Source organism: Canis lupus, chromosome 21, assembly GCF_011100685.1.
Source record: "Canis lupus familiaris isolate Mischka breed German Shepherd chromosome 21, alternate assembly UU_Cfam_GSD_1.0, whole genome shotgun sequence".
NCBI lineage: Eukaryota > Metazoa > Chordata > Mammalia > Carnivora > Canidae > Canis > Canis lupus.
The window spans coordinates 37,833,960-37,852,287 of record NC_049242.1 but is presented as its reverse complement, the minus strand read 5'-3'; the positions used below and the strand labels follow the sequence as shown (position 1 = coordinate 37,852,287).

The following is an 18,328-nucleotide window of genomic DNA, read 5'->3' as shown; positions in this document are numbered from 1 at the left end:
GATTTTTTTTGCTAGTACTCAAAAAATACAAATAAAACTAAAGAGTTTTTTTTCTTTTTTCTATCAGCTTGATAAAAGTAAAAAGTACTTACCCTATTCAGTGCTTGGGAAGGCATAACGAAAGTGGAACTCACAGGCACTGTAGAAAAAAATTGATATAACTTAATTTTTTAAATTTATCCATATTTACAATCATAATTATAAATGCAGGTTCCCTTTGACTGGGCAATTCTATTACCATGAATTCATCATAAGAAGGCAATCAGGAAAGTACATAAAATATGTGTATGTATAAGAATATTCACTATAGTATTTTTATGATAGCAAAGGCTTGGAATTAATCTAATGGCTCACCCATAGCTAAGTTAATTACTGTATTTCTACACAATGGAATAATATGCAACTATTCAAAATAATATATATCATTTAAAAAAAATAATAATATATAACATTACTTAAGAACACAAAAACATGGCCATAACCTTTTTTAAAGATTTATTTAAGAGAGAGTATGCTCACATGTGCACAAGCATGGGAAGAAGCAGAGGAGAAGAGAGAGAGAGGGAGAGAATCTCAAGTATACTTCCCACTGAGCGTGTAGCCAATATGGGGCTCCATTTCATGACCCTGAGATCATGACCTAAGCCAACACCAAGAGTCGTATACTTAACCAACTGAGCCACCCAGGTGCCCCTGCATGACCTTAAGTGTAGTATAAAACAGTTCAGTATGATTTTATTTATAAAAACAACTATATATATATATATATATACACACACACACACACACACACACACACATATTTAAGTAGGCTCCATGCCCAGCATGGGGCTTGAACTCACAATTCCTGAGATCAAAACTTGAGCTGAGATCAAGAGTTGGATACTTAACGGACTGAGCAACCCAGGTGCCCCCATTATACATATTTTTGGAGCAAGTGACTATATACATATGTAGAATAGTCAAAATGTTATGTACTATATAAACATTTTTATTTTTTATTTTTTTAAAGATTTTATTTATTTATTCATGAGAGACACACACACAGAGAGAGAGAGAGAGAGAGAGAGGCAGAGACACAGGCAGAGGGAGAAGCAGGCTCCATGCAAGGAGCCCGATGTGAGACTCGATCCCGGGTCCCCAGGATCATGCCCTGGGCCGGAAGTTGGGCGCTCAACCACTGAGCCGCCCAGGCATCCCCTGTACTATCTAAAATTTTTTAAATGAGTAGTTAATCATTCAACACTTATTAAACAATATTTATTAAGCATTTAGTATGTACTAGGCATTATGCTGAGTGTTAGAAAAAAGGAACAGTTAATTTAAATTTGATAATTTAATCTACTAAATTAACAGTGATTGGGATCCCTGGGTGGCGCAGCGGTTTGGCGCCTGCCTTTGGCCCAGGGCGCGATCCTAGAGACCCGGGATCGAATCCCACATCGGGCTTCCGGTGCATGGAGCCTGCTTCTTCCTCTGCCTGTGTCTCTGCCTCTCTCTCTCTCTGTGACTATCATTAAAAAAAAAAAAATTTAAAAAAAAATAAATTAACAGTGATTTTGAAAAATGACCACTAATATTGGTGAGTTTAAGTATATTATGCTCATATACTATTGTGGAGAGTATAAACCAGTAAAACATTTCTGGAGGGCAATTTAGCACTTTTTATTAGTAGCTTTAGAAAAATCCATTTCATTTGATCCTGCAATTTTTAGGAACTTATTCTAAGGAAAGGAGTATAAAAACATGTATCAAGCAGCATATAAACAAGTGGGTGTGTAGGGGGAACCTAAATATCAAACAATAGGGACTTGGGTAAATAAAACATCGTGTGTTCATAATGCAGATACTAGGAAGTCCTATTTAACCTGGAAAATGTGTAACAGGGGAAAAAAAATATATGTATATATATAAAGGGAGGGGTTTAAAAAGACTGTGATACTGAATTGCTCCAAACTCGAGCAAATCACTTAAGTGATCTGAGTCTGTTCCTTCAACCGCAACGTTTAGATCACTAAGGACCCTTTCAACTCCTAACTTACCTGAACCTAGGTACTTACCTCTTCTACTTTATAAAGAAAATAAATCATCATCATTGGTGCAAAGTAGATATTAAGCTGACAGATGTGGGGCACCTTGGGGGGACTCGGAGGTACAGCATCTGCCTTTGGCCCAGGGTGTGATCCCGGAGTCCTGGGATCGAGTCCCGCATCGGGATCCCCATGGGGCGCCTGCTTCTCCCTCTGCCTGCGTCTCTGCCGCTCTCTCTCTGTCTCTCATGAATAAATAAATAAAATCTTTTTTAAAATAAAATGAACGGACAGAGGTTTGCAGAGCTGTACTAAATCAAGTCTTTCATCTGGGGACTTGCCAAAAATCCTCAACAGAGAAAACAGTGTTTCGGAAGAAAACGGCCAGTTTTTCTCAGTGGTCCAATCTACCAGATTAAAAAAATTCGTTTAAAAACATAAAAAAACCAAGCCTCATGGATGGTTTTGAGACCATAGAAAGGCATGAGCGCCCTCGTGGAGTTCAAAGTCCTGTAGAGGAAACCAGGGAGGATCACAACGGGTGATCACTGGCAACGGGGCCTTGAAGAAGCTATCTCCGGGGAACAGGAGCAAAGGATTCCAAAGTAGAAAGAAAAGCGTGTACACAAACAACACGCTTGACGAAGAGTGTGGCTGACATCTACAAACGGACCATTACTTTGTGGTCTTTCTTTATTTTTAAGATTTTATTTATTTATTCATGATAGACACAGAGCGAGAGAGAGAGAAGCAGAGGCACAGGCAGAGGGAGAAGCAGGCTCCATGCAGGGAGCCGGACGCGGGACTCGATCCCGGGACTCCAGGACCACGCCCCGGGCCAAAGGCAGGCGCTGAACCGCTGAGGCACCCGGGGATCCCCTTTGTGGTCTTTCTCACAGCCTCATCCTTACAGCCCCCCACCCCCCGCCCCCATCTCCGTGGCCCCTGAGCGAGCGATGTCCGGCTGCACACCGGATCACCTGGAATCGCAGGCGTGGTCTCGAGCCATTTCAGGTGGATCGGCCGGGCCGCTGAGGACCTGGCGGGACTGCAAGGGCCCAGGTAATGATCACGGAGCATCCAAGAAGGGTGATTTGTAGCAGCCGCCCCCGCAGCAGATTTCCCGCCAACCTCAACTCCTCCTTCTTCCGAGGCCCCGCCCACCTCCCAGGGGCCCCAGAGCTTCTGAGGGCGGGGAAAGCGTTGGGCGTCTATCGATATCTCTGGGATCGACTGCCGTGCCCTGCGCCGCCGCCGTCCAGATCCCGAAGGCTTCTCTGTAGATTGCCGAGCGGCAGTTGCGGCCGCGCTCCTGAAGCCGCCACCTCTGCCGGAGGCCGCAGCGGGACCCGCGCCGGAACCATGGTGCGTTGGATCCGGAGCGCGGGCAGGGTTGGGGCTGAGGTGCGCCGCCGGGGGGTGGGGGGGCGGGGATGGCGAGCCGCGCCCCCCGACCTCCGCAGAGCCGCCCGAGGCCGCGGGGTTCGGGGCCCGCCGCCGCCGCCGCCGCCGGGAGGGTTCGGCGGTGATTCAGCATCTCCGGCCTGGCCCCGAGGGGCGGCGGGGAGTCGGGGCGGCCGCTCCCCGGGGCTCGTCTCGCTGTCCGCCGGGCCCCGGACGTGCCCGCCGCTCCAGGTCCGTCGGAGGAGCGGGTGCGAGGGAGGAAAGGAACAGGAACTGGGGATCGACCCGGCGGCTTCCCTGTGCCGCCAGTGCGGGCTCGGCCCCCGGCCTCGGGTCCAGGACGGCGGCCGCCTTGCCTGCGGGGCCGCCCGATTTCTCTTCCATCCTAGAGCTTGATGGCAACAGATGCTTTTCAGTCCCTCTGTCCGGGCCCCCCCGTTTTACAGATGAACAAACCGAGGCCGAGAGGAGACGCGTCCGCATGGTTCCAGCCTGGGCTCGGGTCCTCCAGCCTCCCCTCTGCAGCCCCCGCGCTCGCCTTTCTCACCCGCCCCCCCCCCCCGCCCCCTCCTCTCTCCTCCATCTTTCTCCCTGTATCGTGAGGCCCTAACGATTCTGACCCCGGAGCTGTGTGCGTCGGCATCTCCCCTCCCGAGAACACCCTCGTGTCTGTTCATTCTATAGGGACGTTTATACACACGTACAGGGCACCGTTTTGAGTGCAGTAAGGGTTGGAAGATAAATCTGCCGTGGCTCTAATCACAGAGTAAAAAAAGAAGGGATGGGAGGATGAGTTGGAATTTGGGGAGAAAAGATGGAGATGACCTAAAGAGGTAGAATTTTGAGCTAGTTTTTGGCCTTTTGGTTTTTTGTTTTGTTTTGTTTTGTTTTTTGTTTTGTTTTTGGTGAGTGCTTTTAACCATTTATTAGGGCCAGCGTAAGAGAAGAGCATAAGCATGAGAGAAGGAACATGACCCTATGAACCTTAGTGACTGAATCCAAAGGGAGTGCTACCAACAGTAGTAAAATCGGAAGTTGGGAAGATAGGTCCCATCGAGATCCGCCTCTCCCTTCTAGCTCATGGTAAATTCGGAGCTGGCTTGCAACCCACGACAGTCGTGATCCTCCAGTGAGGTTGTGTGAATAGCAAGTGTTGCTGTTGAATGGAAACAGGTGGGAGGACATTGTTTAACCATAGAGCTTGTTTAAAATTTGTGATATTTCGAAAGTTCATTTGTCTTTTTTTCTTTCACTTGCAGTTTCGCAACCAGTATGACAATGACGTCACTGTTTGGAGCCCTCAGGTAAGAATATTTTATACTTTTATCTGTGGCTTTAGAAAGTCATGAGGAGGGACGCCTGGGTGGCTCAGCGGTTGAGGGTCTGCCTTGTGCCCAGAGTCCAAGGATCAAGTCCCACATCAGGCTCCTTGCCTGGAGCCTGCTTCTCCTCCCTCTGCCTGTGACTCTGCCTCTTTTTCTGTGTCTCTCATGAATAAATAAAATATTAAAAAAAAAAAAGAAAGAAACTGATGAGGGTCACCTCGTTGGCTCACCGGTAGAGCGGGGGACTCTTGAACTTGGGGTCATGAGTTTGAGTCCCATGTTGGGTGAAGAGCCTACTTTAAAAGCAAAGAAACTTATGAAACTGTAGGCTGTGAGAATATGGAATATAATCATTTTAGACATTCCTGGAACATAAGTTTATCATTAAAGTGACTTTCCTAGTTTAAAAAAAAAATCTTGGGGATCCCTGGGTGGCTCAGCGGTTGAGTGCCTGCCTTTGGCCCAGGGCGTGATCCTGGAGTCCCAGGATCGAGTCCCACGTTGGGCTCCCTGCATGGAGCCTGCTTCTCTCTCTGCTTGTGTCTCTGCCTCTCTCTCTCTCTCTCTCTGTGTGTGTGTGTGTGTGTGTGTGTGTGTCTCTCATGAATAAATAAAATCTTTTTAAAAAATTAAAAATTAAAATTAAAAAAAATCTTTTGAGATTTTAACTATATTTGCCTGAGATTTGGGACCACTAGATCAATATTAAATATATAAAAGGTGACTGTAAGATGTGTTTTCTCTTTAGGGCAGGATTCATCAAATTGAATATGCAATGGAAGCTGTCAAACAAGGTTCAGCCACAGTTGGTCTGAAATCAAAAACCCATGCGGTGTTGGTCGCATTGAAGGTGAGTAAAGCAGTACATAAATCTTCTTCATGTAGAAAATGGAACTAACGGGGATCCCTGGGTGGCTCAGTGGTTTGGCGCCTGCCTTTGGCCCAGGGCGCGATCCTGGAGCCCCGGGATCGAGTCCCACGTCCGGCTCCCGGCATGGAGCCTGCTTCTCCCTTTGCCTGTGTCTCTGCTTCTCTCTCTGTCTCTCTGTGTCTATCATAAATAAATAAATAATAAATAAATAAATAAATAAATAAATAAATAAATAAATAAATCTTTAAAAAAGAAAGAAAATGGAACTAACAAATTTAAGTTTCACTGAAATAATAAAATTATAAATGTGTTTTTATGTTTTATAATGTTTCTGTTTAGAGAGCACAGTCAGAGCTTGCAGCTCATCAGAAGAAAATTCTTCATGTTGATAACCATATTGGTATCTCAATTGCGGGACTTACTGCTGATGCTAGACTGTTATGGTGAGTATGATCGTGAAAAACAAAAGAAACATCCCTTTTGATTCGTCCAGATAATATATTTTAGGAAGTTGTATGGCAGAGTTTATAAATTCAGATTGTTAATACCTCAGCATATTTGGGCTCAGTTACAAGTACTCCATTTCTTGATTCCTCTAGTAGTAACTACTAGAATTAATGATGTTAAGATTAAAGCTTTTGAGAAGTCAGGGAATAATGTGATACTTGTTAACTCAAGATATATGGTTTGAGACAATGTTATGTCTAAGAAGAGCTTGACACTTTTGTCTGGTTTCTGAGGACCTGGCAAACTACACTTGCTTTCTTTAATATGCCAGTATTTATTAGATACTTATTTTTTGTGAAGCTCAATACTAGATGCTGCAGGGTGCACAAAGGTGAGTCAGATATATATCTTGTGTTTTAGGAACTTAAAATCTAGTAGTATATCTATAATACAAGGTAGAAAGTAGAGAGTGACAGATTTTTTTCTTTTTAAGATTTTATTTATTCATGAGAGACACAGAGAGAGAGAGAGAGAGAGAGAGACATAGGCAGAGGGAGAAGGCGGCTCCATGCAGGGAGCCTGATGCAGGACTCAGTCCTGGGACTCCAGGATCACACCCTGAGCCAAAGGCAGGCGCTAAATGCTGAGCCATCCAGGGATCCCCAGTAGCCAATTTCTATGAGAGTCCAGAGGAGATAGAGATGATGTATAGTTGAGAGGTGTTATAAGTGAAGAGCCAGGGCTTTGAAATCATGGAGATTTCATTCTTACCTTTACCACTTAGTATTTTATTTTATTTTATTTAAAAAAAATTTTTTTTAAGATTTTTTTATTTATTCATAGAGACTCACAGAGAGAGAGAGAGAGAGAGAGAGGCAGAGACACAGGCAGAGGGAGAAGCAGGCTCCATGCAGGGAGCCTGATGTGGGACTCGATCCAGGGTCTTAAGAATCACGCCCTGGGCTGCAGGCGGCGCTAAACTGCTGCACCACTGGGGCTGCCCACCACTTAGTATTTTAGATGAGATGCTAGTTACTTAAACCATCAGTTCTTTTGTATTTTCTTTTTCAGGGCTATTGTTTAAGAGCCTAACATGTAGAGCACTTAATACAGTGCCTTTTACATAACATACGAATGTGTGTGTTGGGAGGTCAAAATTAGCCAAAACTAATTTCTTTTCTTTCCTTTTCTTTTTTTAATCTATAACTCCCAGGGAAATCATTTTAGGAAATTTTATCAGTGTGTCCTCAGGTGATTGTTTTTAAGATTTTACTTATTTGGGCAGCCAAATAAGTATTAGCTTTTGAAAGCTCTAGAAAATGTAAAATATGCTGCATGGTCAAACATTTTATTTAACCCAATCTATCCAAAATACTGCCATGTCAACATGTAATCAATATGAAAACTTTATTGAGATATTTTACGTTGTTTTTTGTACTAAGTCTTTGAAATTTCATGTGCATTTTGCACTTAAGGTACTTCTCAATTCAGACTAGCCACTTTTTAAGTGAATAGTCACATGTAACCAGTACCTGCCATGTTGAACAATGCAGTTTAGATAGCCTTGGGAAATGGACTTAAAAGTATTGAACAAATAGCATGGTTCCTGCCATCAATATTTGATTCTCAGATATGTGACGTACACATAAACTGGACAAAGCATCATGGAAAGAAAGGTGCATATCCATTTCTTGTTGTTTATCCTTTTGTCTTTAATAGTTAGGCAAGAATTCCCTTTTCCCCAGTGTGACATTTGCTTGACTCTTACCGGGTTTAACAGTGAGGCTCAATAGTCCAGTGTCCAGCATCTCCTCTAGAGTACTGCTTATGGATAGAAGCAATGTTGGCAGGAACGTGTAGCAATGTTCTAGTATCACTTCAATATCTTGCAATTGCTCTGTTGGGAAAATTTCAGTTTCCAAAAAAACAAGTAGTTATGCTCTTTGGTGATTCAAGATCTAGAGTTGTTGCTGACAGTGGGAAGGGTAAGAAAAGAGAGCTTGCTCTTTAGCCTCTAAAATTCTCAGAGACCAGGTTTATCCAAAGTTAAGGAATATTTTAGTCTTTTTTTTTAAACCTCGTGTGGCCAAAGAGTTTGGTATAAAATGCATCCTTGTGTTGTGACTTTCTGATTCCCTTATATGGATGTAATCCATGTGAAGAAAGCAAAAAGAAATTAAACTATTTTATTTAGATTGAAATAATTCTGATTTGAAGAACTAATTTTCCTTGTTTCTTTTTTAGTAATTTTATGCGCCAGGAGTGTTTGGATTCCAGATTTGTATTTGACAGACCTCTTCCTGTGTCTCGTCTTGTATCTCTAATTGGAAGCAGTATCCTTTTTTTTGTTTTTAGCATTTATGGATGTGAACTTTAAATAGATTTTTTTTTGATACTTAAGCCTTATGTTAATTACTGGGAATATAATACATAGCATAGGTTAAGAGTTTGAAAACTAAGGTTAATTACTTCTCAATAACAGAATATTTAAAATTTAGAAGAAGAATTTTGGAAAATTTTGCCATGGAAAAATGTGTTCTAAATAAGGAATTGGGTTGCTCTTTCATCAGCCCTTTTCCGGGTGTCAATGAGACCAATTTGAGGAAAACCAGTCAAGTCTCATTTTTAGAGAAGATTTAAAGTTTTTTATTGGTGGTTCTAGATGTCCTCCAAAATTCTTGACCCCTTATATCCAAAACAGATGAGGTTCTCCACATGAGAAGAGATCATTTTGCTAGCCCTCAGTCTTAGGTTTGGTGGATAGTCCTAACATTTTTTCATACTAAGCCAAGAAATGTTGCTCTTTTATTTTCTTCTTGGTGTGGTAGATTATGCAGCAATTAAAAAAAAAAGCAGAGCTCTTTCTTAATAGTGTTTAATTTGAAAATAAAGATAGTACTTTATTCCTTGTTAGAACAGTTTCTTTAACTAGTTTAAGAGACCCAGATACCAACACAGCGGTATGGCCGGAGACCATATGGTGTTGGACTGCTTATTGCTGGTTATGATGTAAGTTCATAGAATCTTACTATATTTTAATGACTTTTTAAAAACTAACTAGAAAATATATAGTGTGTGTGTGTGTGTATATATATATATACATATATATATATTTCTTACTATTTGTAGGATATGGGCCCTCACATTTTCCAAACCTGTCCATCTGCCAACTATTTTGACTGTAGAGCCATGTCCATTGGAGCCCGTTCTCAATCAGCTCGCACTTACTTGGAGAGACATATGTCTGGGTTTATGGAGTGTAAGTGATTTTTTTTTTTTTTGCCCCCTCTAGTCTTTTTTTTTTTTTTTTAAGATTTTATTTATTTATTCATGAGAGAGAGAGAGAGAGAGAGACAGAGGCAGAGGCAGAGATACAGGCAGAGGGAGAAGCAGGCTTCATGCAGGGAGCCTGACGTGGTACTCGATCCTGGGTCTCCAGGATCATGCCCTGGGCCAAAGGCAGGAGCTAAACAGCTGAGCCACCCAGGGATGCCCCCCTCTAGTCTTTATATAGTGAGTAAATAGTATCCTAAATGAAAAAACTATCAGCCTTAGGGTAAGAGTTTTTTTGTTTGTTTTTAAATAAGTCCATGGAGTGTTTATTATTTCTGTCATACATACTGGTTATTACCCCATTCAGCCTTCACAGTAGTTTCAATCACTAGAACTTTGTCAAAATACAAATACCAAAATACAGAGGTCTTCAACTTTGAAGAGCTTGGTTCAGTTAGTCTGAAGTATGCCCCATTCAGAGTTGAGAACCACTTACCAATTATAAGTTCTGTTACCAGCTTATAGTTTTCTGTGATTCTGTTATTTGGAGCCACACAGACATTTCTGCATTAAGTAGTCCATAAACATGTAAAAAACTTGGTGTAGCTTTGAGAAAGGTAAAAAGCATTGATGTAAGTTGTGATCATAGGGCAGGTTTTCAAACTTGCTTTACTCATGCAAGTTTCAAGGACTTAACACATGCTTTTTGGACATTCTTGAGTTGACTAGTGGTTTCTCCTTCATTCTATCATGGTGTGGTGGCATTATTTGACTTCTGAATTTTTTTTTTAAGATTTTATTTATTTATTCATAAGAGATGCATAAAGAGACAGGCAGAGACATAGATAGAGGGAGAAGCAGGCTCCGTGCAAGGAGCCCAATGCGGAACTCAATCCCAGGACTCTAGGAACATGTCCTAGGCTAAAGGCGGGCGTTAAACTGCTGAGCCACCCAGGCATCCCTTGACTTCAGAATGTTAAACCAGCTTTGCATTCCTAGAATAAATCCCTCTTCCTCATGATTTATAGTATAAAAACACATTCTCTCTCTCTATGTATATATCTATAAATGTTTACATTAACATAAATGTTGCTGGATTCATTGTGCTGATATTTTCTTGAGGTTTTTTGTGTTTGTATTCATACAGGTTATTGATCTATAGTTTTATTTTCTTGTGATAGCCTTTGTCTAGTTTTGGTATCAGGTTAGTACTGGCCACATATAAAGAGTTGGAGACTTTGTTTATAAAGAGGAAACACCTTCCATAGAATATATTCTACAAAATTTTGTGTTGTATCATTTGTGAATCTGGATTATCATTTAATTTATCACAAAACATTTAGTAACAAAAATCATATATTCTCCCATTACATAAAATAATGGCAATGCTTATTATTATTGCCATGTTATCATATGGCTAAACATTAAAATTTTGGCTGTTATTGTGATATATTTAGTATGTGACTAAAGCCACAATTTCAGACTATAGACCACAAATAAAAGCAGCCCAGTATGAAGATGAAATTAAGAAATAATTGTTAATTTATTATACAGGCAATTTGAATGAACTGGTTAAACATGGTCTGCGTGCCTTACGAGAGACACTTCCTGCAGAACAGGACCTAACTACAAAGGTAGGTATCATGTTTTCCAACTTGAGATTTTAACATTACAGGTCAATCATTTATATTTATGAAATATAATAGAGGTCTGTATACTTAACAGTTCTTTAATTTGGGAGATGTTTACCTTGGTTCATTGTTTCTCCTTAAGCTATTCACTAAATGATCTGATTTTGAAATGATTTGCAAACATTTCTTCTTGGTATAAAGCAATAAAACCAATAAGTCTTAGGGAGATCGTCCTTCATTTCTTCAGCAGGTAGAAACATCCTTGTATTATTAACTCAGTTAACAAATATATATATATAGATAGATAGATAGATAGATAGATAGATAGATAGATAGATAGATATAGTACCTACCATGTGTAGACACTAGATACTGAGACTATAAAGTAAACACAGCAAACATTTTGACCTTCATGTAACATCCATCCAAGTCAAGGAGATAGACAATATACCCTTAAGTAAATTATACATTAGAAGATGACAAATGCTACAGAAATAACTAAGGTTAAGAGGAGAAAGAATGACCATATAGGGGGTAGGAAGGTATGGTGAGAGAAATTTAAAATAAAGTGGTTAAGGATTGCCTTGCTGAGAAAGTGAAATTTGAGGAAAATAAAGGAGATGTGTGAGTGAGAGTGATTCAGATGTCTAGAGCAAGTTCATTCCAAGGAATACAAATGTAAGGGCCTTGAGTCCAGAATATTCCTAGTATTTGAGGCAAAGAGGTCACGAATGTTGGAGTCAATGATCAAGAGGAAGAGAAGGAATAAAGTAAGGTAATGGAGGCCAGATCGTGTATAAACCATTGTAGGTACTTTGGATTTTTCTGAGTGGGCAGTTAGAGTTTGAACAGAACAGTACCATGATTTGATTTAGGTTTCAAAAGAATTGTTCTAGTCACCATTTTGAAAATAGGTTGTAGTGGGCAACAAGGGTAAAAATAGCTTTACAACTATTTAGATCATATAGATGAGAAATTGTGGTAAATTAGAGGAGAGCCTTAGAGTTGGAGATGAGGATAAGTTTTTTTGAATTAGAGTGAAAAACGTTTGCTAACAAATTGATTGTAGGGGTGTAAGAACAACAAAAATTGTTTTCAAAATTTTGGGCTTGATTAGAGGAGGGAGAAATTTATGATTTACTGAGCTAGGTAAGACGGTGAAAACAAGTTTTGGGGCGGGAGCTATGAAGAAAGATCAGGCAGTTAGCTTAGACTTAGAAAACTTGAAATTTCTATTGTCCATTGGTGATATAAAATAAGCAGTTATTGGGGCGCCTAGCTGGCTCAGTCAGTAAAGCATGTGGCTTTTAATCTCAGGGTCGTGAGTTTAAGCCCCATCTTGGGCATAAAGCTTACCTAAAAAAAAAGAAAATGCAGTTGTCAGATGTGTATCTCCTGGAGTTTGGTGGAGAATGGTCTAGCCTAGACTTACAAATTTTGGAGTCTTTATGTAGAAATGGTGATTTAGATTGGATGCCACTGCTAAAGGAATCAAACAGTTTCACAAGAGGTTTGAGGCCTGGGCTAGGGGCACTCTAACCTTTAGAAATTGGAAGGTATATAAGTATCAGCAAAAAGGGACTGAGAACGATGACCAGGGAGGTAGGAGGAAAACTTGGAAAGTGAGACATTCTTGAAAACAAATGAAGAAACAATTTCAAGGAAGAAGGAATGAAAAATTCCTAGTAGATCAAGGAAGATGTGGAGTGAGAATTAACCATTAGACTGGCAATGATGTCACTGGGGACTTCACTAGACAGTTTCATTGGAATGGTGAGCCCAAAGCCTGAAAGGAATGGAATAAGGAGAGAAAGAGAGGAGGAATAGGAGGCACCTCTATGGAGATTTTTCTCTTGCAGGTTCAGAGAAATGGGGGTCCTGGCTGGAAGAGAATGTAGTGAGTGTTTTTGTTGTTTTGGTATTTTAAGATGGGAGAAATTATAGCACATTTGGTGCATGGTTATAAGAATAATCCAGTGTAAAGGGAAATATTTATGTAGGAGAAATATGAGAAAAACTGCTGGACCAATGTCAAACAGTATACAAGTGGAAAGGTAGACCTTAGAGAGGAATTGGACCATTCATTCACACTAACATGAAGGGAGAGAATCTAGGGACATAGATACAGGAAACACTAGATACTGTGGGAGCTTGTGAACATTCTCTTCTAATTGCTTCTGTTTTCTCAGTGAATCAGTGAAATAAGGAGCAAGGAGAATAGAAAATGTTAGAAGAGACTGAATGATCTAGGGACCTGTCTAGTACAATGCAGGAACCATTATGGATCTCCTTGTGGTTAATGATCATTAACTAAAGTGAGATCAGTCAGCATTTTGTAAATCCATTTTATTATAGTGTTTGGATAATTATGTATTATATATGTGAAGAATTTATAACTGGCATAATCTTTTGAAAATAATTTTTACTATCCTAAAAAGAACTTTTTTCCAAAACAATTTGGAATGTACATAAAATTATTTTTAAGTGTTTAAAGTACCTATAGTGGCACCTAGTGGCTTAGTCTGTTAAGCATCTGACCCTTGATTTTGGCTCAGGTTATGATGAGATTGAGCCCCCGAATCTGGCTCCATGGTGAGCATGGAGCCTTCTTAAGGTCTCCCTCCCATAAATAAATACATACATACATACATACCCACCCACCCCATAATGCCATCACTCCAAGGAGACTATCTTTTATTTATTTAATTTTTATTTTTTAAAGATTTTATTTATTTATTCATGATAGACATAGAGAGAGAGAGAGAGAGAGAGGCAGAGATACAGGCAGAGAGAGAAGCAGGCTCCATGCCGGGAGCCCGACGGGGACTCGATCCCGGGACTCCAGGATGGTGCCCTGGGACAAAGGCAGGCGCTAAACCGCTGAGCCACCCAGGGATCCCCGACTATCTTTTAAAATTTGGGTTTACTCTTGACATTTACAATTTGGGAGTTTGCTCAGGTATCTGGCTTTCTGATTTTATATTTTTACTGAATCATGGAGAATGGTTCAGTGAAATCATTGAGAGAAGGCTTCAAATTCTCATGCCTCAAATTTTCACTAAAATTTTCATCTTCCAGGGGGACCTTTTTTACATTGGTTAGCATTCACTGAACATTTTAAAACTTGCTCTTTAATTTTAACATGTAGAACATAGTTCCAAGACCCTACCAGATTTAACACAAGATCCCACAACTTATTCTCTTTCCTTTTAAAGAACCATCATGTCTTAATTTACACAAGAAACAAACTGATTATTTCTTTAGAGTTAGGCTTACTTCCCAGCTAAGTTGCTTGCTCCGTTAGCACTAGTCTGCAGCACATTTCCATTATGAGCCAAGTTACAAATTTCTAGGTGGCATAGACCTTCAGTGTTACTCATGATTATGAAAAGTGAATATTAGATCTGCAAGTTATGAGGATCTGCTAGTTTTCTTCTTTTTTTTTCTATATTTACTTTTTAGTCTTATTAAAATAATGCTATATAAACTTTTATTCTGTTTTTCTTCACCCCATATTTAACAAAAGCATTTTCCCATCATAAATTCTTTTAATTTTTACCTTTTTTCCCCTCACTCAGAATGTTTCCATTGGAATTGTTGGTAAAGACTTGGAGTTTACGATTTATGATGATGATGATGTATCTCCGTTCCTGGAAGGTCTTGAAGAAAGACCACAGAGAAAGGCACAGGTATATAACTATAATAGTAACACCAGAGGCTCTAGTCCTATCATAAACTCTGTTCCTACCTCAATTGTTTAGTAAATCTTCCATTTTTGTCTTTAAGTATTGAACTGGGCTCACAGTTCAAATAGCAGTAGGAAAAGCTAGAACTGAATAATGTAAAATACTGAGAGGTAGTGATCTCCACAAGCAAAAATTGATGATTTGGTTATCTAATGCTATTTTTCACAATTCTGTTGGTTGACTATGGCTAAGTGATTCTTTTGCTGGTCTCATTTAGAGTCTCTTGTGTTGTAGTCAGTTGAAGCAACGGGACTGGAACATTGAAGATGGCTTTATTCACATGTCCTCTTTATTCATACTCTTTAGGTATATCCTAGAAGGATAGCTAGAAGGCTGGGACCTCTGTCCATGTAATCTCAAAGCCTCTCTTTAGCAGGGTAGTAGCTCAGAGCTTGCAAACGTTGAAAATCTCAAAAGTGGAAGCTGCTAGACATTCTTAAAGGCTGAGGCTCAGGAGTGGCACAGCATCAATTTTGCTCATTTTGTTGATGAAATTATAAGGTCTGCTAAGAGTCTACAGGAGTGGGGACTGAGAGAAAGTTCATTGGGGGCCCTTTGGAAACTAAATTGACTCTTCATAAATATTGAGAAAAGAGGAAGTATTGGGAAATCTCAGATTAAATATTGGTCCTTTTTGTTGGATATTTAGAATACACATTTGCTATTTATAGATTCTTATTTGATAGCTGTGTAATTGAAAATAAAGTTTCCTGGGGAAAAAATAAATAAAGTTTCCTGGAGAGAAGTATTTTCTACAGTATGAATTTTTTTTTCAACCTGGAGAGGATATTGTTGGTACAATTTGGAGGAGTAGGATTTGCATTGTTTAAACTGCTGTTGATAAGAACCAGCACTGTTGGGAAAAATGCTGTGAGTTCCACACAGCTGATTTGTTTTAAAATGTTTTCTCTGTGTTGATTAGTGCTAAAGAGGATAAGAATGTCTAAAATATACTGATTATATTCTAAGGCTAGTAGTGGTAATACAAAGAAGGACTTTACTCCTGAACAAGATAAAGTGATTAAATGCTAAAATTGTTCAATGATGCTTAGGTTTTCAGACCTATAAAATTATGTCTGTTTAAGAAACAACAGCAAAACACCCTTGGTTCAGAAATTTTAACAGGACATGAACTAAAATTGAGTATCCAAAATATCTCCTATCCCCTTTTTCATGTAAATTCTTTTATAATATAATATCTGTGATTAGAAGTATATATTGGTCAAGTGATTTTTTTTAACCTGTTTTCTTTTTTCTTCCCCCCCGCTACAGCCTGCTCAACCTGCTGATGAACCTGCAGAAAAGGCTGATGAACCAATGGAGCATTAAGTCACAAACCAGTCTATATGTGTATTATCAAATATGTAAGAATGCAGGAGCCTTTACTGATGACAGTAATCTATACTTTGAACCAAAAGATGCAGCGTGGTCTTCTGGTATGTTTTAGGAATCGGTCCAGATGTGTTTTTCCCAAGTAATTTGTCTGAACCATATAATGGTGTGCATTTTTCTTTGAGAGGGTCTATATAATCATTTTCTAGAAAGTATAGTTATCTGTACTAATGTTTTTATATGAAGAACATAGTGTCTTTGTGGTTTTAAAGACAACTGTGAAATAAAATTGTTTCACCTGCCTGTGTATTGGGTTTCTTTGTTTTTTTTTTTTTTTTTTTTAAAGATTTATTTATTCATTCATGAGAGATAGAGAGAGAGAGAGAGAGGCAGAGACACAGGCAGAGGGAGAAGCAGGCTCCTTGCAGGAGCCAGATGTGGGACTCAATCCCGGATTCCAGGATCACGACCTGAGCCGAAGGCAGCCGCCCAACCCTTGAGCCACCCAGACATCCCTTCTCTTTGTTTTTTAAGTAGCTTCAACTATAATGATTATAAGGAGATTACAACTGGTTATCTGCCACATTTGCCAAATTAATTTGCCTTAAGTTTAGTGATGAGGGAAAATAATACCTCTTATCTATCACAGCCTTATACCAATTCCCTATGTATGGACTAGCTACATGAAAATCATGGAGATTTGGTTCAGAATACAAATTGCAGGGTTCAACGCTGAAGATTCTTACTAAAACCTAAGAAACTGGGACGCCTGGGTGGCTTGGTGGTTGAGTGCCTTGGGCACAAGGCATGATCCTGGAGACCCGGGATCGAGTCCTGCATCAGACTCCCTGCATGGAGCCTGCTTCTCCCTCTGCCTATGTCTCTGCCTCTCTTGCTCTATGTCTCTCATAAATAAATAAATAAAATCTTAAAAAAATATATCTAAGAAACTGCCACTTCCCAGCAACCATAGTATCAAGATTTCTAACATGTAAATGGTTTTTCTTTGCAATCAGCAGATGGCAGTAGTGATAGCTCTGGTCTCTATAGAGAACTTTTGTAAAAATAACAAAAGGGAAAGTTTAATCCCAAACCTCATTTCCTCTTATGCTCACCCCACTCTGCTGTAATCTTTCGGTTGCTTTCTATTATTGTTGTGAGCAGTGTATGCAAATATTGCAGAACAATTTTTGTTTTAGGCCATGCAGAATGAAATTCGAGGAAATCTAATTTACAAAGCAAAATACTCCAAAATTTTGCTAAGAAGCCTTGAGTTTTTTATTGCCTGAGATTTCTATCTTTCTAGAGAGGAGCAGTTCATTCATAGATACGGAACTTGGATTAAAATTCTACTAATTAGGGGTGCCTGGGTGGCTTGGTTGGTTGTGTCTGCTTTCTGTTCAGGTCATGATCCCAGAGTTCTGGGATCAAGCCCCACATCGGGGCTCCCTGCTCAGTAGTGAGCTGGCTTCTCCCCTCCCTCTGCCTGCTGTTCCACCTGCTTGTGCTCTGTCAGATAAAATAAAAAACTCTAAAAATTGGGGCGCCTGGGTGCTTAGTGGTTGAGCGTCTGCCTTTGGCTCAGGGCATAATCCCAGGGTCCTGGGATCAAGTCCCACATTGGGCTCCCTGCTGGGAGCCTGCTTCTCCCTCTGCCTGTGTCTCTGCCTCTCTCTCTCTCCCTGTCTCTCATGAATAAATAAATAAAAATATTTTTTTTTTAAAAATTATTCATGAAACAGAGAGAGGCAGAGACACAGGCAGAGGGAGAAGCAGGTTCCATGCAGTGAACCCGACATGGGACTCGATCCCGGGTCTCTAGGCTCACGCCCTCAGCCAAAGATGGTGCTAAACCGTTGAGCCACCCAGGCTGCCCAATAAAAATCTTTAAGAAAAAAAAATTTTATTTTTAAGTAATCTTTACACTCAACGTGAGGCTCAAACCTACAAGGCCAAGAGTCACACACTTCATCAACTGAGCCAGCCAGATGCCCCACAGATTGCCTAAAACTTTAAAAGCTTGTTAGGGATCCCTGGGTGGCGCAGCGGTTTGGCGCCTGCCTTTGACCCAGGGCGTGATCCTGGAGACCTGGGATCGAATCCCACATCGGGCTCCCGGTGCATGGAGCCTGCTTCTCCCTCTGCCTATGTCTCTGCCTCTCTCTCTCTCTCTGTGTGTGACTATCATAAATAAAATAAATAAATAAATAAATAAATAAAAGCTTGTTAAATCTACAAATCTCTTCTTGAAGGTAAAGTGCTAAGAGAA

At 40.2% G+C, this 18,328-nt stretch overlaps 1 protein-coding gene and 1 long non-coding RNA gene across 3 annotated transcripts in view; one reads left to right on the top strand and one right to left on the bottom strand.

Annotated features, from left to right (window-relative positions):
* Positions 1 to 3,316, bottom strand: part of LOC111091601 — a 51,948-nt gene extending 48,632 nt beyond the window's left edge. The window contains exons 1-2 of one of the 2 annotated variants that reach the window (XR_005375776.1): positions 3,011 to 3,316; positions 93 to 139 (exon numbers count right to left, since the gene is read on the bottom strand). This is a non-coding gene — a long non-coding RNA (uncharacterized LOC111091601). The remainder of the gene's footprint in view (positions 1 to 92; positions 140 to 3,010) is intronic. The other variant, XR_005375775.1, reaches the window with a different exon arrangement.
* Positions 3,081 to 16,368, top strand: PSMA1 (proteasome 20S subunit alpha 1). Its single transcript, XM_038569118.1, has 10 exons — positions 3,081 to 3,395; positions 4,694 to 4,738; positions 5,508 to 5,609; positions 5,970 to 6,073; positions 8,322 to 8,410; positions 9,016 to 9,086; positions 9,207 to 9,336; positions 10,905 to 10,984; positions 14,560 to 14,670; positions 16,000 to 16,368. The coding sequence occupies exons 1-10, from the start codon at positions 3,096 to 3,098 to the stop codon at positions 16,054 to 16,056; spliced, it is 1,089 nt and encodes a 362-aa protein (XP_038425046.1). The 5' UTR covers positions 3,081 to 3,095; the 3' UTR covers positions 16,057 to 16,368.
* Positions 16,369 to 18,328: the final 1,960 nt, after the last annotated feature.

Coding starts and splice junctions, on each gene's coding strand:
- PSMA1 (XM_038569118.1), top strand. CDS start 3,096: ATGATCACGGAGCATCCAAGAAGGGTGATTTGTAGCAGCCGCCCCCGC. Junction 3,396..4,693: donor GGACCCGCGCCGGAACCATG/GTGCGTTGGATC, acceptor TTTCACTTGCAG/TTTCGCAACCAGTATGACAA. Junction 10,985..14,559: donor AACAGGACCTAACTACAAAG/GTAGGTATCATG, acceptor CCCCTCACTCAG/AATGTTTCCATTGGAATTGT.